Source organism: Semicossyphus pulcher, unplaced genomic scaffold, assembly GCF_022749685.1.
Source record: "Semicossyphus pulcher isolate SPU_LCO1_2020_fin unplaced genomic scaffold, fSemPul1.0.p SCAF_1, whole genome shotgun sequence".
Classification (NCBI taxonomy): Eukaryota; Metazoa; Chordata; class Actinopteri; order Labriformes; family Labridae; genus Semicossyphus; species Semicossyphus pulcher.
Window position 1 is genome coordinate 25624529 of NW_027211603.1, and position 26994 is coordinate 25651522.

At 42.2% G+C, this 26994-nt stretch overlaps 1 protein-coding gene across 1 annotated transcript in view; it reads left to right on the top strand.

Annotated features, from left to right (window-relative positions):
- The window catches only part of spon1a (spondin 1a), a 91969-nt gene that overhangs the window by 57724 nt on the left and 7251 nt on the right, over nucleotides 1-26994 (top strand). Inside the window, exons 7-11 of the mRNA XM_069657984.1 lie at nucleotides 5761-5825; nucleotides 19688-19889; nucleotides 23243-23383; nucleotides 24469-24544; nucleotides 24662-24844. Coding sequence (XP_069514085.1) covers nucleotides 5761-5825; nucleotides 19688-19889; nucleotides 23243-23383; nucleotides 24469-24544; nucleotides 24662-24844 — 667 coding nt within the window. The remainder of the gene's footprint in view (nucleotides 1-5760; nucleotides 5826-19687; nucleotides 19890-23242; nucleotides 23384-24468; nucleotides 24545-24661; nucleotides 24845-26994) is intronic.

Genomic DNA, 26994 nt, shown 5'->3' on the forward strand with positions numbered 1-26994 from the left:
GAATACATATAGTTCATGCTGTTTATGTTAAACAGGAATGCTAAATTAATCTCAGAAAGCTGTTTCAATTTATTTGTTGTTGTAAATGTGGAAGCTGTAAGAAATGGAGGAAATCACAGTAAACATCAGATGTTTTCTGCTGGGAAAAAGAAAGATGGAGGACCTGTGCAGCTTGGAGAGTAATTCATATCAGTGTCAAAAACAGTCCATTAGGGTGAGAGGGTCCTGGTAGATTAATATTACAGCTGAAGCTTGCAACCTGTGCTCCGAGTGATGAAGGAGGTTATTAGCTTGTGTAATGCTCTTGATTTGCATGATTTGTCCAGTGACTGAGATGGAAACTTGGAGCGCCCGGCTACAGAAACACAGATACAAATACGAGCTCTACATTCCAAACTCGTACAATCTAGTATGTAATTAAAATGGCATTTCTGATGACGCACGTTCATTATCACCCAAAAGTGTCCATCACCAGGAAGTAAAACATTCATGGTTCTGCACCGAGGGGCAGATGGGCCTCTGGCTACAGAGTAGCTCGTGGACACCTCACTGACAAGCCAGCAATTAATTAGAAAACTGATCCATTCCATCAAAATGTCCAGGGAGGTACTAAGTGATGGGTTTCTGGTAATTAGTAAGTAATGATGAAAAATATTGGATCACATTCTCTATATTGATCCTTCAGAGACTTTCAGCGTTAGACTGAGGACTCAATTAATGCTGAGGGAGCGAGAGACAACTGAGACTCTCTGTACGCTGTTTTCTACATGTGTTGGGGAAATGAAGCTCAGTGATTCATCTGTTTATGACTCACACAGAAACAAAGAATTATATTAATATTAGTTTAAATGAAGAGCAGGGAGAGAAATTTAAAGTTTAATGACTATCATGTAATTGGAAATGTTGAACTTGGTGGCGTGTCCACTATCCTGGCCTCAAAAGCTGCTCACTTTGCCTGCTTACAGGGCTGATAATCAGCTGGTTTTCTTCATCCATGGTGGCCGTCTTAAACCTTTTGCTGCTTAACTGTTTACTCGTGGAGACGCCCGGGCTGAGAATCTGAACTAAACCTCGAGTCCTGGTAAAAAGAGCTCAGATGCTGGAAAAAGATGACCGGTCCGTTGGTGATTTCATTTAGTGAGCAAAGGGTGCAGCAGCATCCTTGTGTGGGTGAAGTTTTCATTTGTAGTTCACTTGTAGTCCATGTAGTCTTGACCAATCACGTATCAGCAGGCTGCGGCGTATGCAAGAAAAACAGTCCGTGTGGAGAGCAGAAGCAGGCAGAATGTAATGCGCCGTAATGACATCCCAGTTCACATCAGTGGTCATCTGATGATGATTTAGCTTCTTATTAATCTCTATAAACATTCTGTTGCAAGTTCAGCTAACGATCCAATCAAAAATTACATCTTGAGACAAATTCGCTTGATGCTGTGTCACAAAAGCTGTTCAGCGTTTAGATTTCCCGACTTCCTCGAATGCTCCAGATTTCGGTAAATTTCAGGTTTATACCGCAGGGGTTAGCCAGAGTGCAGCCTCTGTGTAATTTACTATTTACAGTGACACTGAAACTCACCAGAAACAGATGAACAGGCGCTCCACGAGGGGATTTAATGAACCAAGAAATGATGCCGTTCATTTTGCTGACATATCTAGAGAGGCGAAATTCGCTTCACTCTTGATCTGAACACAATGTAACATGGGGAAAAGTAACTCTTGACTGAAAGTCGCTAATCGCTGGCTAAACCAGACATGTTCACCGTTGTCCCCAGAGGCTGTGTCTCTCAGATGATAGCTAATGTGTTTCTAGATTGGGAAGGTCTTAATGTGTGTTTGAGAGCTCATTTGAGACAGTGATTTAGCTAATGACCATAATAGCCTCAAACATGACGCTTTAATAGAAATTACATATCCAACATTGGCAATTAATTTTCATATTTGAATATGTACTACTGGCTAGGTTTTGGGCAACATTTTGCAGGGTTCTTGTGGTATTTCCATGACCGGAGGAACACAGTGTGCCTGCTGATAACTGTCATCAGTAACTTCCAATCATATCCGCTCCTCTCATCCGTTTTACAAGTGACGCCCTCACATGGGAAGCAGAAGAGTCCAGGCTGTTCTCTCGGAAGAACAAACAAATAATCTTATCAGAGGGTTACAGAGCTGGTTGCTGCTTTAATATCTTGTAATAACTTCATGGGGGAGGAGACAGATCACCTTCAAAGCAGAAACTGCTAGAAGGCTATTGAAGCCGGTTGTATATGTGCATAAAACTACAGTTATTTTGGGATGTAGTGACACAAAGGAGAGAGAGATAGTTGAAAGAGAGGGAGGCTGACAAACCTAGTTATGTTGTCTCTGGGGTTGCAGGTGCAGAACATGAAATGTGTCCTTTTCAGCAGTTATGAGTCGCGTCTTGACAGTTCAATTTGTTCTGCAAATGGCTGCCAAAAGACTGAATTGTGGGCGAAGGTCTTTTTTGGCTCTCTCGCCAGTGATCCTTGTCACCGTCTTGGATGCTGCTGGATGTGAAATATCTGTTTCTCTAAAGGTCTCACAGCAATATTTGCCAACTCTACTCCTCATCACGCACGTGTTTCCACGCTCCTTTCTCTCCACCTCCAGCCTGGGATATTGGACGGTGAAAACCTCTGTCCAATCACACTTAAAATAAAATAAGCAGGCTTTTACTTTGCATATTACGCCACAGTAACTCTACAACTGCAGCTCTTATAATCCAAACTAAAATCAACTTGTGTATCTTCACCTGAAAAACTAAACCAAAAGTCTCACCATGCCTTTTTTTCATTTTCACACTTGTCAACTGCTCTTCATGTGAAGTTTGCGGGCTCCTAACTTAATCTGATGTAATACTGAGTGAAATGTTTACTCAAAAGCACTAAGCTTTCCGAAGAATGCAAAAGCGAGTCAGTTGAGGAGACATGCAGAAAAGTCGGAGTATATAATATCTGTATCCTTAGCACAGGCACGGCCCATCAGCTCCATCCTTGAATGTAAAACAGGATTAGTCTGCTGTGCTTATTATCAGCCTGTCAGATTTGCTGCAATGAAATTCAATAACACAGAGAGAGAAGAGATTGGGCTGCTGCCAGTTTGGGGACTGTAACACAAATTATTTTCAGACCACCCAAGAACTTTATACTCAGCCAATTAAAAGGCATTATCCATATTTAATTGTTTGTTGTCAGGTTGAAACATAATGGGAGAGGACCCAGTTGCAGACTCGAATGAATGAATTTTATAAACAAAAACAGTATGTCTAATGACCAACATGTAATTGGAAAGGTTCAGCTTGATTGGAGAGGCCAGTTTCCTGGGGTCACATGCTGTTCAGTTTGCTTCTTTCTCTTCCGATAATTAGTTGGTATTCCTCATCCATTAAGGCGGGGTACACACTGCAACATGATTAAGCCGATTTTGGGCCTTATTCCTCCCTTCCGACAAAAGTAAGCAAAAAAGATTATCTCTCCAGGCGTTCCTGTGGTGTGAGGGATTTTAAGATTTTACTTCCCCCGATCAGCTCGGAAGAATCGTGGCCACTCCGATATCAAAGCGATCCGATATCCTGTTGTGTGGGGGGAACCCTGACGGCGGCCGATCACGCGCTCTGTGGCTTGTCAAACGATAGCCATTTGGGAAGCAAGCTGACTGAAGAAGGAAGCACAACAACCGTAGCCATGGTGACAAAAGCACAAGGGGAGCATAGAGTAACATGTACAGCCCATGTTCACGCCGTCTCCACCCTTCATCCATAGTTTGTTCTTTTTTTCTTGCTGAATTTTCAGTAAAAAGTCCAAAATCTATCATCAACAATTCTTCCTGCCCGTCGTTCACCATGTTGGTTTACTCTAAAGTGTCGTTTGACTGCAAGAAATTGATGAGATTTCCAGTTGTGAGAGTTGGACTCTGGTTGTCAGTGAATGAATCTGTTGGTGTGTGTAGTGCTTTTCTGGCATAATCATTGCTCTCCAAACACTACAGGAACTAAACTGTTCAATCCATCATTATTTGTCGTCATGTGTGGGGTCTCTCACATTTTCAACATCTGTCAAGATTTGAAAAATCTTTCAGTGTGAGCCAGCCTTAACTGTGTCACCAAATTACAAATTCAACTTTGACAACAAAGATTTTGAGAGTCAAAGGATAGAAAAAGAAAAGGGTGAGAAATAAATATCCAAAAGAAAACGTACAAGGTGCAGAAAATGCAGTTAAACACTGGCACAGCCACAGGAAACATCCACACAAAGAGCAATGGTAAACTGACAAAAGCGAACAGGGGAGGACTCATGCTGTGTTCCAGACAACTCGGAAGTCTAGTTTTTCCGACCTCCGACTAGAAAAAATTCTTTTTTTTGTCGGAGTTCCTACTTGTGAACGCGGAGCAGATTCATCTACCCCAACTTCACGAGAATCAGATTTCTGACGCCACGCAACAATGGCCGCACCCGTGGAGAGAAACATCATAAATGGTGGTAAACTATCAACTGAAAAGCAACGTACATATTTGTCTATTAACTACTTTTATCATATAGTTACACATGTGCTGCACGTAAATCTTAATGTGATAAGGTAGCTGATTACTATAAATAATCTTTGTCACAATCGGCCATGTTTTATTTCTGTTCGGCGTTGTGAACGCTCTGAAGTCTAAGTCTCTTCCCAGCTGTCTGGAAGGCAGCCTCAATACACTGAGGAGGGTAATCAGGCACAGGTGAGACCAATTAAAGCACAGGTGAAAACAATCAGTGCAGGAAAACATCAAATAAGCAAGAAAACAAACAAAGGCAGGAAGTAAAGCAAAAAGGAAGGCTGAGTGGCAAAATAAAACAGGAAATGAAAACTTTAAACTGATATAAATGACAAAATAAAGGTAATACATGACAGTTTGTAGCTGCCAGGAAGGGTCATAACATGTATTTTTACATTTTACATTTGGTTCAGGTTTGGATATTGGGAGTTTTTTTTTTTTTTTAACCATTTTTACATTGTGGATTAAAAAGGAAAGAAAGCTAATCAATATTTAATAATTATACTATTTTGCAGTTGTCTCACCACCTGAGAAACCCCAGAAGAACTGTTTTGGGTTGTACCGCAAGGTGTTTTAAATCCATCAAATTCTGCAATGACGACAGGTGACCTTTTGTATGAAGGCTGTGACAACCACCACCAATTGCTTTTAAGACATCATCAGTTGTATTTTAATATTTACCTTTAAAAAAGTGGCGCTTATTGGCAGTGATTCTTTCTGCATCAATCTGATTCACTTTGAAGTTTTTCAGTGTCTCTCGTGTCTGGGGTAAAACATTAATCTTGCTCTGAATATTTTATTCCAAACTGGTCTCAGTTTTCCTCTGCATGAGTGACACCATTCAGACACTGTTTTTGTTGCAGGCTCTCATCTTCAGTTGAGAACATTTAGTTTCAGGTTCTCTGTAACCTTCTGTTTCCATGTAACCTTCATTTTTATCCCCTCAGATTTGAATTGATCTTTGTTCTGTAGCTGTATTTGTCGGGGCTTTTGTCATCTATCTGAAGGTTTTGTCTCTTTTGACTACACATGCTGCCTTTATCCGATGACCATAATGGTCGTGCAGATTAAAGTGTGAAATCAGATGGAAATTCTTCCACTGATTCTTTTTAATTATCTGCTCTTGACCCGTGTGGTTCCAGACCGTTGGTTATTACAGGAACTGAGATTGACTTTTTTGTGTCTTTGTGTCTCTCTCTCTTCTGCAGGGCGATGACGTCCTGACGGTCATCAAAATGAAAGCACAGTGGCCAGCCTGGCAACCTCTCAATATGTAAGTGCTACATCCTGATTCTAATAACGCTCACCACTCATCTGCTGCTGACTGTGCTCACTTTTCAAAATGATGCAAAGAAGAGTTTCCATAAGTTAAATATTATACCTTGAATGCTGGAATGAGACGACAAGGAACTTTCTCAAACCACTCCCTACACACTTCCACTCCCTTTGCGCACTCGTGTGGAGGGTCAGCTGTCCAACACCTCTGAGTGTGGAGTGGGAGTGAGTTGTTAAAATCATCCACCAGCGAGTCTGCACCGATGCTGACTTGCTGACCAGGTGCATGTTCGTCATGAGATGAGAGACGTAAAGTAAAGTTCCGTGTTATTACCCGTACAAACGAGAACTGCTTATAATGTATAGTAAATATAAAATATATTAATTAATAAATATATAATACACAAATGTTAACGTCTTAAAGTTAACATTTTATTCAAGATTGAATACATGTTTTCTTGTTTAGAAATGATACAAGTAAAATGTTTGAAGTGTTTATATTTACAGAGATGGTTGTAAAAAGCATTTCAGTAACAGGTATTTACGTAGCTTTTGTTATTTGTGTGACGTGAAACCATGGTTACACACATTTCCTGTCTCTGCCGGAGTGAGGGGAGTTCCTCTCAAAGCTCAGCGCTGTATTTAATCCCTTCACCTAAACAAAGGGTGCTCCATTCAGCTGTGAGTGTGACGTCAAACAGAGTCCACTCAGTGACGGCGTGTGCGTGGGGAGGGTCTGGTTTGAGAAAGGCCCACAGGGAGCAGGGATCTGAAAGACAGAGGCTGTGTTCGAAATGTCATACTATATACTACATACTATACACTACATGCCATATACTGCATACTGTGTTCGGCGGTAGTATGTAGTATGGAGGAGCTTTTCAAATTTATTTTGCAGTATGCTACGCCAGGCGGAAGTAAACAATAACCTCCGCTTCTTTAGCTATAGCGCCCCCTTCTGCCGGAATGCTGCTGCTGTTCGTCATTTCAACTGCCGCTGTGACCTTCCAGTGCTTTGCATTGTGGGATACAGTAGAAGAGGTAGACTGGTCCGATGCATACGGGAGATTTTTTCCGAATCAGTAAGACATCCGGGCATTTTTGCATTTTGCTTTTGTTTGCATACCGCATACTACATTTTGGCCAAATCAGTACGTACTGCTAGTATAGCATGGCATTTCGAACACAGCAAGAGACAAGGGTGAGTTTCAAAATAAAACAGGAAATGAAATGCGGCATACAACTATTCCACACTCATATGACCTCACAAGACAAGACACCATAAATTCACATGAGCCAAATTCACAATAGTATAATAACATAACATAATACACATTTTCCAAACAATAATCCGTATGAATACTAAATAAATAGTTGTCTTTGAGTCCTTTTCCAGGCGTTAGAGACAAAGCCTGTTAACGGAAAACCATAAAAATTAGCCAAACTCTTGACCATCTGTACACAAAAAATATGTAATTGAATAGACTTTTATAGTTCATACGTCATGTTATTCTCTGGTCTGTAGGTTTTTTATTAGAGGGTGTTACGCTAATGAAACTTGAGGCAAATGTAAGAGTAGTGTAGTATACTCTACAGCAGGAGTGAAAGAGTATGTAACCTAACGTTTGGTCTTTAACGTCAGAAACATTATGAATAGAGTTCATAGAAGATTTACAATAGCTGTAGTCTGAAGTTACAATGTCCTGTCCTTGCTTTTACCACCTGTGTAGAAGGTCATTTAGTACTTGTCCCTGGCATGAATAGACAGTCGCCTTGGCTCTAATTATTGTTGATCATCTTTGTATAGTCTGTAAGGGATCCCTGGTGTGTTAGCACCTTTACTATTTTAATGTGACAGTTGTTAATGACTGACACACTGGGGTCAGATGCACTCTTTAAAACCTACATGGAAATGATTCAGCATGCTCCATAGGTGTCAACATGTATACAAAGCCTCCATAGCTTAATAATACCAACCAATGAATAGGAGTGCATTCATATACCTGATACATGATGTCCCAAGGTCTCAAGTCTTTAGGTATCAGAACGTGCATTAAGAAGTTTGTATCCAAAGTTTGGCCCTCAGCTTGCTGATCGGTGAAAAAGCAGCTCAAAGGTGCCCTGAAACTGCCAGCTACACCATGCTCACTGTGTGCGCGCTCATTTACCCCTGAATTCATAAAAGCCATTTAATCTCTTATTCATGAGAAAAACAAGAAGCTTGTTGGCTCAGCGAACTCCGAAGAACTTTAGTGGTAGAGGCCTGTGTAGTGTTGTTTTCTCAACCACAGGCCTCAGCGAGAGCCTCGCGTTTAGTCTTCTAGGGCTAATTAGCTAACTCTGCGCTGTAGAGGCAGCCCATTAATTGTTTTTGCATGGAGGTTGTGTGGAGAACATTCAGGAGGGTGTCATATCAATTACATTAGTTTGGAGCAAGAACAGTGAAGGACGTTTGTATTGATAACTACACGGACGTGTCCTCTCCATGGAAGTTTACCAAGCTGGAAGAGTGTTTTGGGCTTCATTAGTTTTACATATAAACCACATAAAAATGCATAAATGCAAGTTTGTGTCAGCATGTTTCAAAATTGGATGTGTTTGTTTATAGTATAAATATGCATGCTTGTGAGTGTCTCCGTGTTTTTTTGCGTTTGCGAGGTGAAATTGAGTGCATCACTGAGTGTGTTTACTTGTGCACTAGTATCCTGGTTATTATCAGGTTTTTAAAGTGTCACAGTTATGTGATGTACATGTAAACAATCTGTCACTAGCTCAGAAAGAGACCAGAGTACTGTGGCATGTAAACACCTCATCCAGGTGTCATATTTGCTACAGAGTGTAGTAGCTGACACAAAATCAGGAGACAGCTGCAGTGAGATGATCAGAGGTCTGGATAACGTCATAAGTATTAGGACTGCAGCGGATCTCAAAACTCACGGTGCGGATCGTTTCACTAATTTGAGTCACAGATCATTTTGGATCGGAAAAATATGTATATGTATATATATATATTTATTAGAACTTCTCCACACCTCAGCTAGTCATGACTTTCACTGTGCATTTTACTGCACAGTCATTCTTGATTTATCTCAACGTATCACATCGTTAATTTACTTTAATATATCACATTGCTAGCTTTGCACTTACAAGCAGTCAGATCACTGCTGCAGAGATCCACACCACTTACACACTGCTCTCAAGCTGTGTTTAGCATCTCAGCGAAGCCAGTTTTAGGTTGGATATTTGACAGACAGGCGTGAGTGGCTGTAGAATATCCAACCTAAAACTAACTCCACAAAAGTGTTGTAGCAGCTGCTATTCCAATGTTTTCTGGTTGTTGCAGCAGCCACATAGAGAAATGTCCACACCTTTCATCATTGCACTTTAGGTTAAAACACAGCAATCTCCTGTCTCTGTCTCACTGCAGCTCTGCAAAGGGACTTAATGGCATTGTATTAAAGCCAGACCATGGCTTTAAATGTTGCATCAATTGTGGATCGCATGGCGAGTAACCCTGAGGGTTGATAAGAACGGATCACGGAGCGACTATGATACGTTGCACCACTAATAATTATGTTGGATATAAATAACCATTTTTCTCATGTTCATTATAATCATGCTTTCCTAAATAGGATTGAAGCAGGAATAGTAATTAGCATGTAAATCCACTAATTTAGGGGGAAACTTCACTGGTTACTCTGGCTATCCAATTGAGGTTCAGTCATGTAAAAAAAGCCTGTAGCTGTGGTTGGCACAGCTGCAAAACTGTTGTTCTACTCACCACGAGTGCTGTCATTTGACGTGTTTGTGGCCTGGAAGAACCACAGACTATTTAAGATTAGATTTCTAACCTCCGCTTCAGCTCATGTTGCAAACTGATCAGCTATATTTACCGGAGCAAGAGTATCGGGCCAACGGACTGCAGCTGTGCGCGGCTGCATCTCATCGTGGGCAATGCATGCTTGTACTTGTATGCACTGCAGGAACGGCTCTGCCAGCAGGAGAATGCATCTTTCCCGGTCGGTTTAGCACACAGCTAGGAACTCACTGCATGCGTTGACTACATTTACAATCTACACTGATTGGGTTGCCAAAAGATTTTCTCAAATGGAGGCAATGATCTCAATCTGGTACCCAGTTTTCAAGTTGCTATTTTTTTTTTTTTCAAACATGGTTCTTCTGCTGCACATCTTTTCCTTTATGTGAGGATGAGAGACAGGAAGAGAAAGAAACAGAAAGAGAGAGAGAGAGAGGAAAACAGCAGCCATAAAGAATAATGAAGTGATTAAATAAAGCCTCTGAGATGACTGGGGTTTAATTACATAAGTAGAGCTGTTTTTGGTTGACAGTGTGTTTAAGAACCGCCATGTGTACTGCAGCTGCATTCTGTAAAACTGAGAGCCTCCTCTAAAACCATGCTTGCATTTGACTATAAAGAGCCAAATGATTGCTGGAACAAAGGGCAAAGCAGCAGAGACGTGTGAGAGAGAGAAGAGGTGGGAGAAGAGAATAAGGCTGAAGAAGTGACAGCCATTATCACACATATTACAGCAGTATTTCTACAGCAACGGCTCCCCTGAGATCCAGCACATAATAGGCAAAAAGACATCAACTCGAGAACTGTAAGAATTTCTTTGCACGAAAATAAGAGAAACTGACAGATCCTTGAGAGATGACTTCACCACCTGCCCGTCTCATGGTCACTCAGCTTTTGGTAGATAAAACAGTATACAAGCTCATCAGTGAAATGGAAGGACAAACAATGGAAGGGAAACAGGTGAGATTTCAAACATAGTGCACTTTGAATTATAGGAAACATCTAACCATCTATTATGCGGCTGCACAAACTCTGGTGATCTTTGTAGAAGTTTTGTTGCTAAGTGCTCCTGCCCAACAAAGCCTGCATGAGTCAGCAAGCGCAGCTGACAAATGTTCTGAAGTTCAGTTCAATTTTAGCGAGTGTATTGTCCTTAAAATATCTTTTAGCAGCCAAAGTATACAGCAATGACGTCTAGCAGTGATACGCTTATTACAGTCTTTCAATATTTAAGAGTTCATGATGATCTGGTCTTAGTCAGCTGATGCAAATAAAGCTGTGGTGAAAGCCTTTGCATTTGCAGTATATAGTATTTTTATGGACTGGGTGTCTGTGGCGACATTTGCAGAAAAAATCACAAGCAGCGCCCAGTTAGTGACGCGTTTTTTCATCTCTCAGCAGTGGTTGGTCTGCCAGAGAGGGTAGGCGGAGCTAAGCATTGCGAGGAAACAGTAATCTACTATGGCTGAACAAATAAAGAAAAGATCGATGACTACAGATACAACTTCAAAAATAAGTGAAAATCCAAAGAACAAGAAACAAGTTCGACGCTCAGATGAAGGCAAACAGTCTGAAAAGGAAAGTGAGGAAAATCAAGCGTCAGAACCATGACAAAGGGATCCAGCTGTGGACGTCTGCTTAAATTGGCTAAGAACCATCAATTATTTAAGCAGAATGCTCTCATAATTACTGATTATTGCCAGTGGGAGGCACTCAAGAGCATCAACTGAAATTTTGGTGATTGCACACACTGCACATTCCTCTCTTGCCTTATTTGCAGCAGCGGTGTTGGTTTTTACCGTCAAAACATTTTATATATTCATCGTCGCTTCTCATTTAAGCAATCTGACTGAAGCAGACAAGCCGGGGATCGCTCCCTTTGTGCGGAAGAAGCGTCATATGACGTGTAAAACGCTGTGAGCACATTTTAGTCCCGTCTCGTCTTGTTAACGAAAACAAAACACACGTTTCGTCAGACTTTTTATCATCAACGATGGAAAAAAAGGTTGTTAAAAAAGTGCATTTTCGTTAACCAAATTAACACTGCATTCCAGTCACACATCAACTCAGTCATAACAGCCACATTCTACCACCTCAGAAACATTTCCAGACTCCGATCATCACTCCCTGACTGCGTGGATGAGCCTCATACATGCCTTCATAACCTCCCGTCTGCAATGGAGTCCTGTCCGGGATGCCCAGCAAAACCCTGGACAGGCTCCAGTATGTGCAGAACTGTGCAGCCAGGTTTCTGACCCGCACCAAGCCCTGGTAACACCCTCATCTACCTTCACTGGCTGCCAGTCAGGTCCCACATCTCCTATAAAATCCTCCTCCTCACCTACAAATCCCTCCATGCCCGGGCCCCGCCGTACCTTTGTGACCTCCTCCACCCCTCAGAATCTGCAGTCCTCAGACACGGGCCTGCTGACCGTTCCCCACTCCCGCCTGCAGACTTTTGGGGGGAGAGCCTTCAGTGTGGCCGCCCCCACCCTCTGGAACTCTCTCCCTACTGACATCTGCAACGCAACAATCATTCACTCATTTAAAAAAACTGCTCCAAACCCTTTACAACAAAATCTACAATCAATAACATCTGCTTTCTTTCTTTGTACTTGTGTTTATTTGTTTTTTCTTGTACTCCCATTTAAAGCTACCTTGGGTTTCTTTAAAGGTGCAGTATAAACCTAAGTTAATCTTATAATTATTACAGAGAGTTCTCACTGCCGCAGCCCCCAGTTTGACACCAGCCCTTGGCCCTGTATCCATGCTTTCTGCTCCCTGTAAATGAACCCAAATGCCACAAATATATTTTAAAAAGGCAGCATTAATAACTACTTTAGTATTAGTATACCATCTTTTATATGAAGGAAATTAAACAATAACTTTGAGAATAATCAATCTTATATCTGGGATGTAAGTTCTGAATACATTGATCACTAGTACTACATCAAAATTGCTTTGGTTATAGTGATGAAGGATATGAAGAGGCTAACAAAAGGATGGTTATTTAAACCCTATAAATTTCAGGTTGTACACATTTTTATTGTTATCTTACATCAACTTTGGACCACAGCAGCATCACATATTTTATGCCTACTTGTTGCATCGTCGTCTCACACAGGAAAATGGTCCAGCCATCCGCTTGGCTCCAATCTACGGCGACAGTGGCTCTGTAGCGAGGTAGCACCCGGTGAAAGGCTGTTTGCTGGGGATGGAGATGAGTAGCGGTGATTCTAAGCAGGCATTAAGACATCCACGGCAGTGGATCAGGAGGAAGTCTCTGAAGTTTAACTGCCTGTTAGTTGTTTAAAGACAGGAGTGCTGCTCACGTTCTTCACTTAACTCGTCTGAATAACTCAAGATAATCATGTTTGGTCCAATTACACTCTTTATGTATCGAAGCAAGATTTCTTCAGGTGCAAAAGACGGAGAAAAAAACAGGCTTGCTTTGCTAAAACTGGTTCCACTGTTGGTGACTTTCGGAAAAGTTCAAAAATAATAAAAGGGAATGGAAAATGGAAAATGATAAAAAAATAAAAATAAATACGGCTAATAAAAATAAGAAAAACAAAGAAGCAAGAGCAAAAACAAAGAAGAGTTACAAAAAGAAGATAAGAGCGGACAAAGGGAAGATGGTGTTTTTTATCAGCAAACAGGGCAATGATTAAATCATTCATTTATTTCACATACAGTGTAATTTAATTGCGTTGTTTGTCACGCTAAAGTCCCATTTTTCTTCAGCACTATAAACAGTTGCTTTTAAGAGGAGCACTTGTGGTGATACCAGGTCCATCCAGTGAGAATGGATGTCGTGTGACCTCCACTGACCCTGATGCAGCAGCAGACAGCAGAGACCTCCTGTCCTCATCAAAGCAGTCTAAAATAAGTGAGGCAACCAGTACATGACACAGGGTGCCTGCACCACAAAGGTGTCTGCCTGTTACCTTTCATTTCTAGCCTATCCTCAACTATACAGGAACATAACATTGTTGATGTGAAGAAATATGTTTCTCAAAAATGCACATAATTGCCCCATAGAGCTTCAGAGCTTCAGAGTGTGACAGGTTAGATGGTAGAGACTCACAGAGGAGCATACGTGTACTAAAATGCCGTGCAGATACGCACGTCAAACAAAGTAATTGGTTGAGTCAACTCCTGACAGAAGGTGGGTTTGAGAAGGAGACAAACACAAAATCAAAGCGAAAGCACACAAATGTATCTTCTTTTGCATGTATCTTGCCCACAATATATTCGAAACTGTAAGAAATACTCACACCAATGTGTCAGACCATTTACAGTAGATGTGTCAGTCGATGTGAGTCATTGATTTAAAAGATCTTCTTTTTCAGAAATAAGAAATGGCCTTCTACCTAAGAAGTGAGTGTCCCAGTGTGCAAAGTAATATGTTCTTGAATACCACAAATAACTTTTGGAAATCATTTCCATTATGATTTTGGCAATTTGGTGCTTTCTTCACAGCCAGGGTGCAGCAGACATCCTGCCTCAGCTCTGCTCAATCTGCAGTCATTTGGACAAAAAGCTCTGTGTGATCCGGGGGCTAAAGTGCTTCAGTTCTCCCTCAGCTAAACTCAGAAGAAGTCGAGGCACAGTTTAAGTTCTAACAGTGCTGAATTCGCTGAAAGTAGAGTTGGAAATGTTATTCAGAACTTGACATTTAACTTTTTCCTTCAGTGACAGCTGCTGGATGTCTGCTAGGTGTCACCTTAGCTCATCAGTCACTTAACTTTGCCTTCTTCGCCGTGTTTGAGTCCTTGATGCCTTTTGGAGGAATTTTTCATGCAACTTGCTTACTAATAACAAGGCTTACTGCGAGTGCAAGAGCCAAATTAGGGGTTTCTATGTAACCAGTTGAGTTTAATCTCTTGTGCTATCTTCTGTGTGTATCGCTGTGCCACTGCACCATAGGTGTAAAGGGTAAGAAGTTCACTGTGTAAGTCAGGTGTGTGATCCTGGAAAGGCAAATGGACCGCTAAAGCGCGAGGTTTGTTGACATCACAAGTTGGAAGTTTCTGTTTGTTTTCTCACGTTAATGGACTTTATTGTTGCTCTGATGGAATTAATGAATACACTGTTTTAACTGCAATCCGACCTGGCTGCCAGTCATCTTTTAGGGCCCTATTTAGGTCACTTACCTCACAAAACCTTAATAAACATAAGATCCTGTCCGTCTTGACATTTAAATAATTAATGCTGTGCCTTGTGCGTAACACAGCATGTGTAAGTGTACGTCTCTTTTCATGTTCCTTTCTGCTGGACAGTGGGATTGCTTCAGTGGCTTTAACATCAATCCGTGCTTCGACATGTTTGAATAATCCAAAGTGGGTCGGACACCACTTAGCACCATGCCCTTTAGACTGTGCGCCTTCTGCCGTGTAAATAGGGCCCTAGACCAGGTTGTTGTTGGTCTCAGGCGCAGTCACTTTCTGCGTCCTCAAGATAGCAACGCGCCACCTATTTGCCTGCCCACTTAATTTCAAAACCAACACGCCCATGGGTGCTAACGGTGGCGCAAGATCACTTGCTATTTACACAATGCTGGGTGCGAAAATGACGACTGTGCTGGGTGGAAAATAGCACTGACACTTGCACTGCGCACTTCGTGCTGGGTGTACGATAGAGCCCTGAATGTTGATTGCAAACAACGGTGAAGTTCGTCAGCCAGGCCACTCCTGGGTTAGACACCTTAGTGCAATATTAGACTGTTCTCCTTTAACAGCGAGGGTTTATGCACTAACAGACCATCCAAGAAGTCTGTGCCCCAGTTTTTTTGGGGAGTGAAATTCAAGCATTATTTTAGCACTAAGAAGGTATCTAAGCAGGTACCTGGCTGTATAGCTTCTTTAGTGTTTCTAATGTATTCATTTATTTGTGGCGGCCAGTGCATGAGAGTCAGGATTCTTGTTGGCTTTTTCCTGCCGATGGGAAAACCGGTTGTTATAAGTTACCCGTTACGGGACGCTCCCCTCTCTCACAAGGGATTTGGGATTTGGGAGAGCAAGTAGCAAGTCTGCTACTACTCTCTCTTAGCTTCTTTAGTCTAATAAATGAATAACTCCGGTCAGATATCACTACATATACAATCTCATTCTGTGTTTAATACAAGAGTATTGTTTAATACAAGAGCATCAAGTCTCCAGCATCCCCCTCTCATCCAAATAAGGTCACTTCTGGCTCCAGTAAAACAACATGTTAGCGGCCAGAATGCAGAACTGGAGGCTTTGATATAGCCTGCTGAGAAACCAATGGTTGACGTCATGGCAGCTGCATCCATTATTTATACAGTCATTTCTACAATAAGAATCCACAATTCAAATGAACTTTTTAGCATGAAAGAAAATTGCCATCTTTAATTAAGTGATTTCAATAACATTCACGCTCCACATTCTGTTGCAATAACACCAATCAGACAGTGTAGTTTGTCACACACAGTGGAATAATAGTTCTCAAGTCTTATAAAAATCTGATGAAAATCTACCTCTGACTCTCTCTGTGTCGCACTGTATCCTCCCACTCACTTCCAAACCACACTTCACACTACAGCTTCTTCCTCCTTTAGTTCCCCCACTGAGTTTCCCATCACTCCCACCTCTCTTTGCCACTTTCCCCACTTTCTACCAGATTAAAATGGGAGCGTCAGTGACAGCTACGGTTCCTCCATGACAGCAGACTGACTCATTGTTGTCTCTCCACTCTCTCTTGTCAGGACTCTTCCTAATAACCAGAGGACTACTTTGGTGTTCTGTGGGCTTCATTTGAGGAGCAGCTAAAAGAAATAAGCTGGTTGTCAATGCAGTGAAATGAGGAGCTTTTGAAAACAGGAATACAGCTGTTAATGAGCTGCCTTCCTTATTCCTGTCACACTCAGAACTACCTTTAAGAGTTGATAGCAATAGTTTATGTGTGTATATAGTGTGTGTAAAGTGTGATATACATGCATAAACTTATGGGCTTACTTCAAGGCTTGCCTCTCTTTCAGTTTCTATTATACAACCAAATACTTTTGTGTACTAGAAACATATGTAACGTAATTTTTTGAGCAACCCTAAACAGCTCCCTGAAGCCGTTTTCCCACTGGATCAAAAAACCCACTAGCACCCGCTAACACCCTGCTTTTTTGCTTAGTGGGAAAGGCTATAATCGGCATTCAGACCCGGGTAATTATCGACTCGGCTCCGATCGGCATTGATGGGAACACAAAACCTGTGTCGACACGCTAATCTCCGCCCCCTTTCCAGCGCGATGCTGTGCTCCATCGGTAACTTCTGCGACTCCTCCTCATCTCAGCTACAAATTCAACCCGTCTCTGTCCGAGCAGCGATCAAACATCATTCCAAATTTGTCAGCGCCGACTTTGATAAATAGACGCAATAGATACAATATAAACCTTACCACTGTAACATCTTCACTGTTTACTAACCCTGTCTCCAGCTATTTGTGACGTCAGATGGTGACGCAGCAGAAAAGAGACTGACAGAAGTATACTCCATTGGCAATGGGAACAGAGACAATCGGCATCTATAAGCGGGTCTTCCCAGGTCTGAAAATCCTGCGTCAGCATGCTAATTTCGGAGGGAAAGGGGTCCTTACCCCAGACATTTAGGTTCAATTCCAGTCTGGGCCCTTCCGTCTTTAGCTGTAACTATGTAATAAAGAAAAAATGACCCAAAACATATTTTTTACAAAAGAGATCAAAGATCTACCTAAATAAGGCACTGTTCTCGCTTTAGATCTCTTGTGCAATATTGTTTATTATTTATGATAAAAAAACTAATTAGGCTTTTATTTACATTTTTAAACAGTTTATAAACTGTTAACTTGTTTCATACAAGTGCTAAAATGATTTATAATCTAACAAGCTTTATATTAATGATACTATTATTCACACTTACAGTTTTATCAACACTTTTCTAATTAACCACTTTGTCTGAAGCATGAAGGTAATGTTACGTTAACCAACTAGTGCTGCCTAATCTTTATTTACAGATTCTACATAAAAATGTAGAGTCTGTAGTCGTGCCAGTCGGATTTTAAGACGGGAAGTGTTCTGGTTTCTGTTTGTAGTACGTTTGTAGTCCAAGTAGTATTGACCAATCACGTATCAGCAGGCTGCAGCATATGCCGAAAAATCAGTCCGTGTGGAGAGCAGGCAGAACGTCATCTGCTGTTATTCGCTCAACTTTTGCTTTTCACTTCTGAAAAGGGAGTCTGGAAATCTTGGAAGTCTTGGCTGGAAATCCTTATCACTAAACGCTAAACCACACATGACCGAAATGTGCGCCGTTGCTCCCAGAGGCTATATCATCGTTAGAGTATAGCCAGTGGTTTTCTGAGATTGAGTGTTGCTTAAACTGAACCAGAAACACAGATTTGCCAGCTGAACAAGTAATTTTTGTGACATTCAAATTTTGAAATGAGTGAGTTTGGAAATTAATTGTGCCAAATGTTCATGTTGCAACACTATGACATACAGTATACTACCATATAAACAGATGTCTCAGTGAATATATGAGCTCTTTTACAACACAGAAACAGGTTAGAATAACTAAAGCGTTACACTGGGGCTACTTTAGGTGATAATCCCATTCTTCCTGTTCTGTCTCCTCCACTTCTGTCAATTACCTTTTCATGAGCCTAGGTAGCTGTCTGAGATAAACCTCAGCCTCCCAGGCTTCACTGAGCAGAGACCCAAGAGACTCAAGTCAAGTTGTGTCTTTCCTTGGAGTAAGGGTTATTTCACACCCTCACTGGTAATCATTAGGAGAGAGCGGGAGGGCAGGACTGAGTTAGCTGAAGTTTAATGGATTTATTTGGGCATCATGATGGATAAAAAGGAATCACTGGCTAATTGTCTATGTTACTACAAGAATCTCCTCACTCCTAATTAATCTGGTATTGGCTGAGAAACTTCTTCTAATTAGTTTAGCTGTCAGTCATCTGTCAGACAGATGGCCAGAGGTGTGTGTGTCTCTGCTTGAACAGAGCAGATGCAGTATGGAGAGAGACATGGTTTGGAGAATATGAGTCTGGAATATGTCAAATTAATACTTGCCAGTCACTTTGATTTGTAGGCACTGAGTGTACCTTTCCTTTCTCTTTCTCTAAAGCTGAGTCATATTTCCCACTTCTTCATGAGCTTTTCCTTAACTTTAGTGTCTGTTTCACAATGTAACTCATTTCTGTTGATCTTCCTAAAGATCTGAGACGCGCTTTAACGACTGCAGCTCCCTTGAGGCCTTTTGTTAAAACGATAAGCTGTGTAGGTGTGTGGAGATGTCCCAATGGGGAATATATTGTCCAAACTAAACCTTATCAAATGCAACGTACCGTCAGCCTTCTAGTGTTGCAGCTCTGCTCTCCTGATACAAACCAGGCTCCATTGTGAGAGCACAAGGTTTGCTATATGCGAGTGACAATTAGAGTGTGTAAAGTTTAGAAATAAAAAGTGACCCTGAGTTCTGACACACAAATACATGGATTCTTTTATCTGATACTAGTAAATGTATTTAAGTAATAATCTCTAAGATTTTCATTTAAATAAAAGTCTGTTAAGTCACTGTCTGTCGCCGAATGAGGTAACACAATGGTGACTGAGCCTATGGCCCACTGATGAAAGCCCTTGTATTTGCAGAATTATGGACTGGGTGCGACGTTTGGGGAAAAAATCACAAGTGGCGGCCAGTTACTGACGCGTTTTCCATCACCCAGCGGTGGTTGGTCTGCCAGAGAGGGTAGGCGGAGCTAAGCTAAGCTAAATGTACTTTATCACTGGGCACTTTAGATCAAGTCTTACATTACAGGAGCAACCAAATGCATCAGTGGGTTTGTTTTGGTGCAAGCAAGACAAGTCATCTAAGGTGGAACAGGTGCAGCCAAGCCTCAGCTCTTTGGAAGGACACACCTTCACACACAACATCCATCTGGTCTTTGGGGATGTATTTAACATCTCACTCTTTCCCTCCTGCTCCTCTGCTTTGATCCACTCTGACTTCACTCTCTCTCTCTCGCACTTTCTTCCTCAGACGAGCCGCCCCCTCAGCTGAGTTCTCAGTGGACCGGACCCGTCACCTCATGTCCTTCCTGACCATGTTGGGACCCAGTCCAGACTGGAACGTGGGCCTGTCTGCAGAGGACTTGTGCACCAAGGAGTGTGGTTGGGTCCAGAGGGTGGTCCAGGACCTGATCCCCTGGGATGCTGGCACTGACAGTGGGGTGACATACGAGGTCAGTGATAACACCTAAACACTGAGATATTCAAGAGGGGGTATTATGCTGTTTCACTTTTTAAGACATTATGTTACAATGTTGGATGTCCAGACTAAATGTGGGTGAAGTTTCAAGTCTGTAGGTAAAAGTATGTTGGAGTAATCCCCAGGCGACTCAGCTCAGTCTGCAGGCTGCTGTGAACGCCAGGTTTCACACAGTTTTTTCTACACTCTGCACTTTGTGATGTCAAAAAGTGCAGCCTCAGCAGGCTTCAGCGAGCTGGACAATCAGAAGAAAGTGTGGTTGGAAGGGGCGGGGTTTCTTAAAGGGACAGAGCTGACTGAGTCATTTCTGGCAGAGGCTGTATGAGGGCCTGCACAGAGCACCAGTGTGAGTTTTTTTTAACTGTAAATGATGCTAAGCTACTCCACAGGTATCACAGAGGGAAATATGAAGCTTGAAATTAGCATAATACCCCCCTTTTTTTAAATACTAAAAAATATATTTGCTCCTGCTTCTGTTTCATATCACGTGTGAGAATGACACTGACTGATCCATCTTGAAAGTTATTGTTTTGCCATTGATCATTATTCACTTGAAACATGCAGCGAAAAGAATCCTGTCATCATTTTGCTAGGAGACCTGCAGAGTCCGTCTGAACGTGTGACTCAACTCAGGTTATAACCCCACAGTCCAGCACCAATTACAGACTTACTCCAAACTGTTACTTTCCCTTCCTTCTACCCCCTGGATAACCTCCATCCTCACTCTCATCACCAGCTGAGTCTTCCCTTCGCACTCTCACTTTGACCTTGTCATTACACCAACCTCTTCCTCTTCATCTGCCTGTCTGCTCACATTCCCAATCACTCTCTCTCACCTCCTCACATTCTGCCAGTCTGCAACAATTCAGTGTCATCACTCATCCAATTCCCCTCTAACAGCCTTTAATGTCTTCCCCTCCCGCCCAGCACCCTGAGGTGCTGTCTGCTGCGTGCTCAGTGTCTCCACTCAGCACGCACAGATTAGTGTGTGTGCATATTTGACCAACGTCTGTGATGAGAAACCCTTGGCTGATCACTCATAGCCTACCTCACATCAACCCAATGAACGGTGATTTGTTGCTTTTTTTGGCTCGCCTAAAGAGTAATTTCACTCTTTATCCTTCTCTCTTTATGTCTTACACACACACACACATACACACACACACACTCCTTTGTCCACCACGCCTGTCTTTGTTTCCCGGCACTTTGTGACTCACACAGACTAAACAGGGGCAACCAGGGGACATCCAGGAACCTTCAGTTAACGTTCTGTTTAACTCTGACTACTTTAAACACATCGCCCAGACTGAAGTCTTCTCACGCTGCTATTATGTTTTTTCTTTCATAGCAAACAGCTTCAGCTTGCCTTCTACTATAAAGTCTAAAACAATCATTTTTGGACTACTCAGACAGCAAAGGAAAACATCTTTCAAAGTGACACCTGAATCGTACACAGCGTGTGTTTTCAAACTGCCTCTTCAAGTAGGAAGGGACACAGTGCACAGCTGCTGCATGAGGTCAAAGGGACAGGAAACCAACAGGAAGTGAGTGACTGTTTGATTTAGCCAGCTTGTGAACATAGACAGCAGTTGGAGCTGCAGCAGTGCCCACGACAGACAGCTCATAACACTTAATGGCCAAATCTCAATCTCCACAGTCACAGACTTTGAGGCATGTTCCCGATAAGTGTGTGAGTGCTAAGTGCTGTCCCACTGTCACATCACAGAGGGCTCTGATGCGGACCTTTCAACACCAAATTGCAGACTTTCCATGAGGCTACATGTCTGCAGACTTTCCTTTGGTTCTTACCCAGAGTTCATAGCCAACTTGGTGACGTATACAAATGCGATTGCCCAGCTCCCCACTTAATGTAAACAAATGATCATGTATTGAAGTAGTATTCAATACAGTTTGAACAAAAAAAACTACATGTAAACAAAGCGAGCGTGGTGATGACAGGACGGTGACAGGAATCACAAATACGTTTATTGGTGGTATATGTGGTTATTTATAGCAGGTTTGTAGAGATGGTTGTGTTTTGTGCAAGACACACAAATACATACTGGAGGTCGGCTTTTTTCTAATTATTTAATGGCGCTTCTTGTTTCCAGGCACCATGTGATGTCATGTTCGTGTGTCCCCTTCCTAATTTTTATGCAGTTCTCAAACCCTCACGCACTGCACGCCTGACGTCATTAAAGTCCGCGAGGGTTCAGGGCTGAGGCTTTAGGGTGGAGATTCGGATTGGGCAACTGAAGTGCTTTTAACCCCTTAGCACCAGACTGCCACAAGAAGCCTTAAAAAATCTTACCTCTCTGATATCTTACTGTCAAATCTGAAAATACAATTTGTTAGCTTCAGCGTGACCTATTCTTCAATCTTGTTATAATTATCGCTGATATTTGTTGAATATAAATATCCATTAATCCTCGTAGATATCAAACAAAAAGATGCTCCTTGTAAGTTCAGAGCCTTTCTGAGAATGTTTAAAGTTTCCTTCAGGATCATGTTATCCAGTTATATTTGTCTGTAACATCCAGTCATCTGGATCCCAGGAATCCACTTTAATGCTCAGTTTGAATGAATGAATACACTCCCACAGCTTACTAGAATCACATGTCAACAAACTCAAACTGCACTGAGCTCCGAGTCCGAACAGAACCCACCAGTTTCATGTTTAAGCTTTTCAGAAAAACAGATTAAAGGAACCCTCGGTCCAAAAATACATCGGTCAGCTGAGGATAGTGGAACAGAGGCTATTCTGGTAGTGCCGCGGGACTTTGGCGCTCTGTTACAAATCGTTAATGACACAGGCCTGTAACAAAGCAATGACTTCCATCCTCAGTGCCATTACTTTTACTTTATCTTTTAATTAGTGGCCACTTATTATCCTTCTCTCTTTGCCCCCCCCCTCCCTCTCTCTCTCTCTCTCTCTCTCACACACACACACACAAACACAAAAACAAAAACAGTGCTACTCTTTCCAGTTGGTTTGTTTTTTGTTGGGGTGGCCTCAGTGGGGGGTGAAGGATGAGCCGGTCGCCTGCCTCCAGACAGCCTCTGGCGGTGATGCTTCTATCAACCCCATGCTGGCAGACCTCTGCTGTTGACTAATAAGAGCATCCTCAATATAAACTACTGCACTCCTCCACAGCTGCTCTCTGACTTTGTGACTTGTCCTTTGTGTGACTTTTGGTGACTTTGTGCTCATTGTACTTACACAGATGTGGTTCTAATCTTAAGTGTCGTTATTTTTAAAATCCCGAAGAGTTAAAGCTGTTTTTTTCCTCCCGTCTCTTCTTTTTATCTTCTGTGTGCTTCTTTTAGTCTCCCAACAAGCCCAGTTCGCCCCCGGACAAGATCCGTCCCCTGACCAGTCTGGATCATCCACAGAGTCCTTTCTATGACCCTGAAGGGGGCGCCATCACTCCTGTGGCGAGAGTAATGGTGGAACGTATTGCCAGAAAGGTCTGTCTGTTTTCATGCCATGCAGCTCTTGTTGCAAATGTAGATACTCTGCAGCTTTTGTTCCATAATATTCATAATGCAGGCAATTGCATGAAGGTAGCATATTGTCAGGGATAAAGGTAAACATCCAGACAGTCACACAGTGTTTGCATTCCATAACAGTAATAATACACCACATAGAACTCCCAGCACTTTTGATTTTATGCTACAAGAATAAATCAGCAATGTTTGACAAGCTTTAACAGAACTGACATCCTTAAATATCTTCCAGCATTGAGAAGTTACGATACCTTTAAAAGTTACAAAAGCAATGACAGAGAGGGCGGAGAGCCCTGTCCTTCTTCTTTATCACTGCTCAGCAGGTACGATGCGGAGTTTAATCCTGTCCATCAATACAGCAATTGATCAGTGTTGGATGCATTTTTCAGTATTTGCTGTGCGTGAGAGGCTGTGCGGTTATTCACAAGGTGAAAAAAATCAATAGGGTGTCTTTCTGCTGCTTTCCAAAATGAAATATAAGCTTACTAAAAAATATATGTTATCAAATATCAGTTTAAATATAAGTGAGTAATGTGCAACCAAAAAGAATATCAAGATAATAAATGACAGAATAACTCAAATGTTCTGTGATGCAACTCCTAAAAGAGCGTCGGTCAATAAAATGACACAAAGCATAAAAAAGTCAATTAAAACATTTATGGCGAGTGATAAAATTCACTCTCTATGAAATATAAACTTCTCCTTAATATAATTTGATGGGTGGTGAAAGACATTGCCTGGAAACTCTGGCTGCAAACCAGAAAGCCATAAAAAAGGTTAGCAGTGTTTCAGTGGCATCTAGAGGCAGCTACGGGGATTTCTCATCTTTTACTTACACGTACTACACACACACACACACACACACACACACACACACACTCACACACATACACAAACTGCATACATGGACTTTCATTTCTATATAGTTTGAATCCACTCTGTATATTTTGAGAGCAAACAGGATTTAGAGAGAGCAAACAGAAACCAAAGCACCTACTGAGTGCTGGTGTGTGTCACAACATTACCGTGCATGTGTGTGTCCACAGGGCGAACAGTGCAACATTGTGCCAGACAACGTGGATGACATTGTAGCAGATATTGCCCAGGAGGAGAAAGAGGAAGGTCTGGACCCTGCTCCCATTTCTCCCCCACTCTCTCTCTCTCTCTTACAAAAGATTGAAAGCGTACTTTACAGTGGTGAGCTTTTAAAGTATCTGTACGCCCTTTTCCATCCTGCAGATGATACTCCTGAGACATGTATCTACTCCAACTGGTCTCCATGGTCCGCCTGCAGCTCGGCCACTTGTGAAAAGGGCAAACGGATGAGGCAGAGGATGCTGAAGGCCCAGTTGGACCTCAGCGTGCCCTGCCCACACACACAGGATTTTGAGCCCTGCATGGGGCCTGGATGCAGCGATGAGGGTGAGTATCTACATGGGGACTGAAGGTTAATGTGTTTACGAGGAAATGGAAATGTCCCTGTGGATGATGACGTGAAATACCCAAATTTTCTTGGAGTATACAGTAGGTTCAGCTTCCATTAAGCATCTTTATGGATATTTTTGTTGACATTTCAGGATAATTGCTTCATTTAATCTTCTGACACTCTCTAAAAAGTGAGGGCATGTTTAAAAAGCAGAGTTTTTTGTTGAAGGCCATTGATAATACCCAAGGGAACATTCTGCAGCAGCAATTAAGTGAGTGCAGAAGAAGAGGCAAAAAGAGCACTTTGTTCATACAGCAGCCTTTTAAATTTCATAGCAATTCAAGTGAAATGCCATGAGGCCATTAAAAATATATTTTGTAAGACAATAAAGAGCAATTCACTCAAGTTATGTGTCCTACTTGTTCAAGGTTTATTTTTATTAATTTCCTCTTTAAGTTTTATGTCTCTTTATCTCGTTTCCACCATGTTTGCCCAAGAGGCAACAGGTTGGGCGTCTTTGTAGATTAGTCTGTCACTCTGTGTTCAACATTTCTATTATTCTAAACATAAAGACATTGATGACCACATAATCTTTGCCAAGCACCACCATCAAAGTCAAAAGAAATCATCAAATGGAATTTTTCTTTGACCAACATGTCCATGATAAGTACAGAATGGATGATGTGTGATGCAATGAGGAAACTAATGTTTGTTGCCCATTAAGGTTAATCCCTTTATTGTCAGTTTAATGGGGGGCATAATTTTCCTTTTTAAGGTAAATTATTTGTGCCTTGTTTCACTATTTGAATTAAATATACAGAGTTATGAAGACAATATGGGATACATTACATACAAGCGGGCTCACCAAACACAGACAGGCTTGGGGGTAGGGTGCAATGCAAGACAGGTGGAAGGTGAGGCAGGGTTATTGGCATACTGATCCCATGCATCGCAGACTGGCTCTCTGAATGTTAAACGTCAGCTCTCTGGCAGGAAAAGAACCAGAGTTGGCGCAGGAGGTGGAAGTTGCCCAGGGTGAGAGGCGCAAGGCAGGTGTGTAGATACGTACAAGCCCCCTGGCTAAGCACCACTGTATTGGAGTTCTCTCTGGGGAACAAGAGGGTCGACTCCATGCAACTGCAAGTTGCGGAGAGGATGGCTCTGACTGTGGTTTGTGCTTATGCACGAAATACCAGCTCAGAATACACGTCCTTTGTTCCTGGTCATAGTCCTGGAAAGGGTCCACCTGGGAACTCTATAGTTCTGCTGGGGGACTTTAAAGCCCATGTGGACAATGATGGAGAAATCTTGAGGAAGCCCTAGCTCTCTTTTGTTGTTGAACTGTTATTGGACCCTAACAAACACCACGTCCAGAGCATAGGGTGATTCACAAGTGTACTTGGTACCAGAACACCTTAGGCCAGAGATTGATGATCAACTTTGTTGTTGTATCTCTTGGACACTTGGGTAATGAGAGGAGAGGAGCTGTCTACTAAACACCACCTGGTGTTGAGTTGGAACAGATGGTAGAGAAAGCTGCTGGACAGACCTGGAAAACCTAAACATATGAACTGGGAAATGTATGGAGGAAGCCCTTGTTTGTGAAGTTTTCAACTCCCAGCCCCGGAAGAATTTCATTTGCATCCCTGCAAGGGAGGTTGGGGACATGGAATTGTGGAAGCAGCTACTCTGAGTTGTGGCCAGAATGCCGTATGTTCCCCGTTGGTGGACACTGGTTTTAGGCTGAAGAAGGAGGTCCTTCAGGATTTGTTAGCCCACGGGTCTCCAAAAACAGCAGACAGTTACCAGGTGGCTAAGAAGGTTGTGGCTTCTGTGGTTGCTTAGGCAAAACTTGGGTGTGGTAGACGTTTGGAGAGGCTATGGAGAAGGACTTTTGATAAGCCTCAAGGAAATTCTTACTTTAGCAAAATGTACTCTGATGAGGATCCAGATTTCCAACATCGAGGGGAAGCCTTATCCATATCCTTGGCAGGGGTCACTGAGGTAATCCTCAGTGGCAGGGCGCCGGGTATAGATAAGATTCACCCAAGATGCTAAATGCTTTGGACATTGTTGTGTGTCTTGACTGACACTCCTCTTTAATGTTACATGGGGACTGGAACAGTGCCTCTGCAATGGCAGTGTG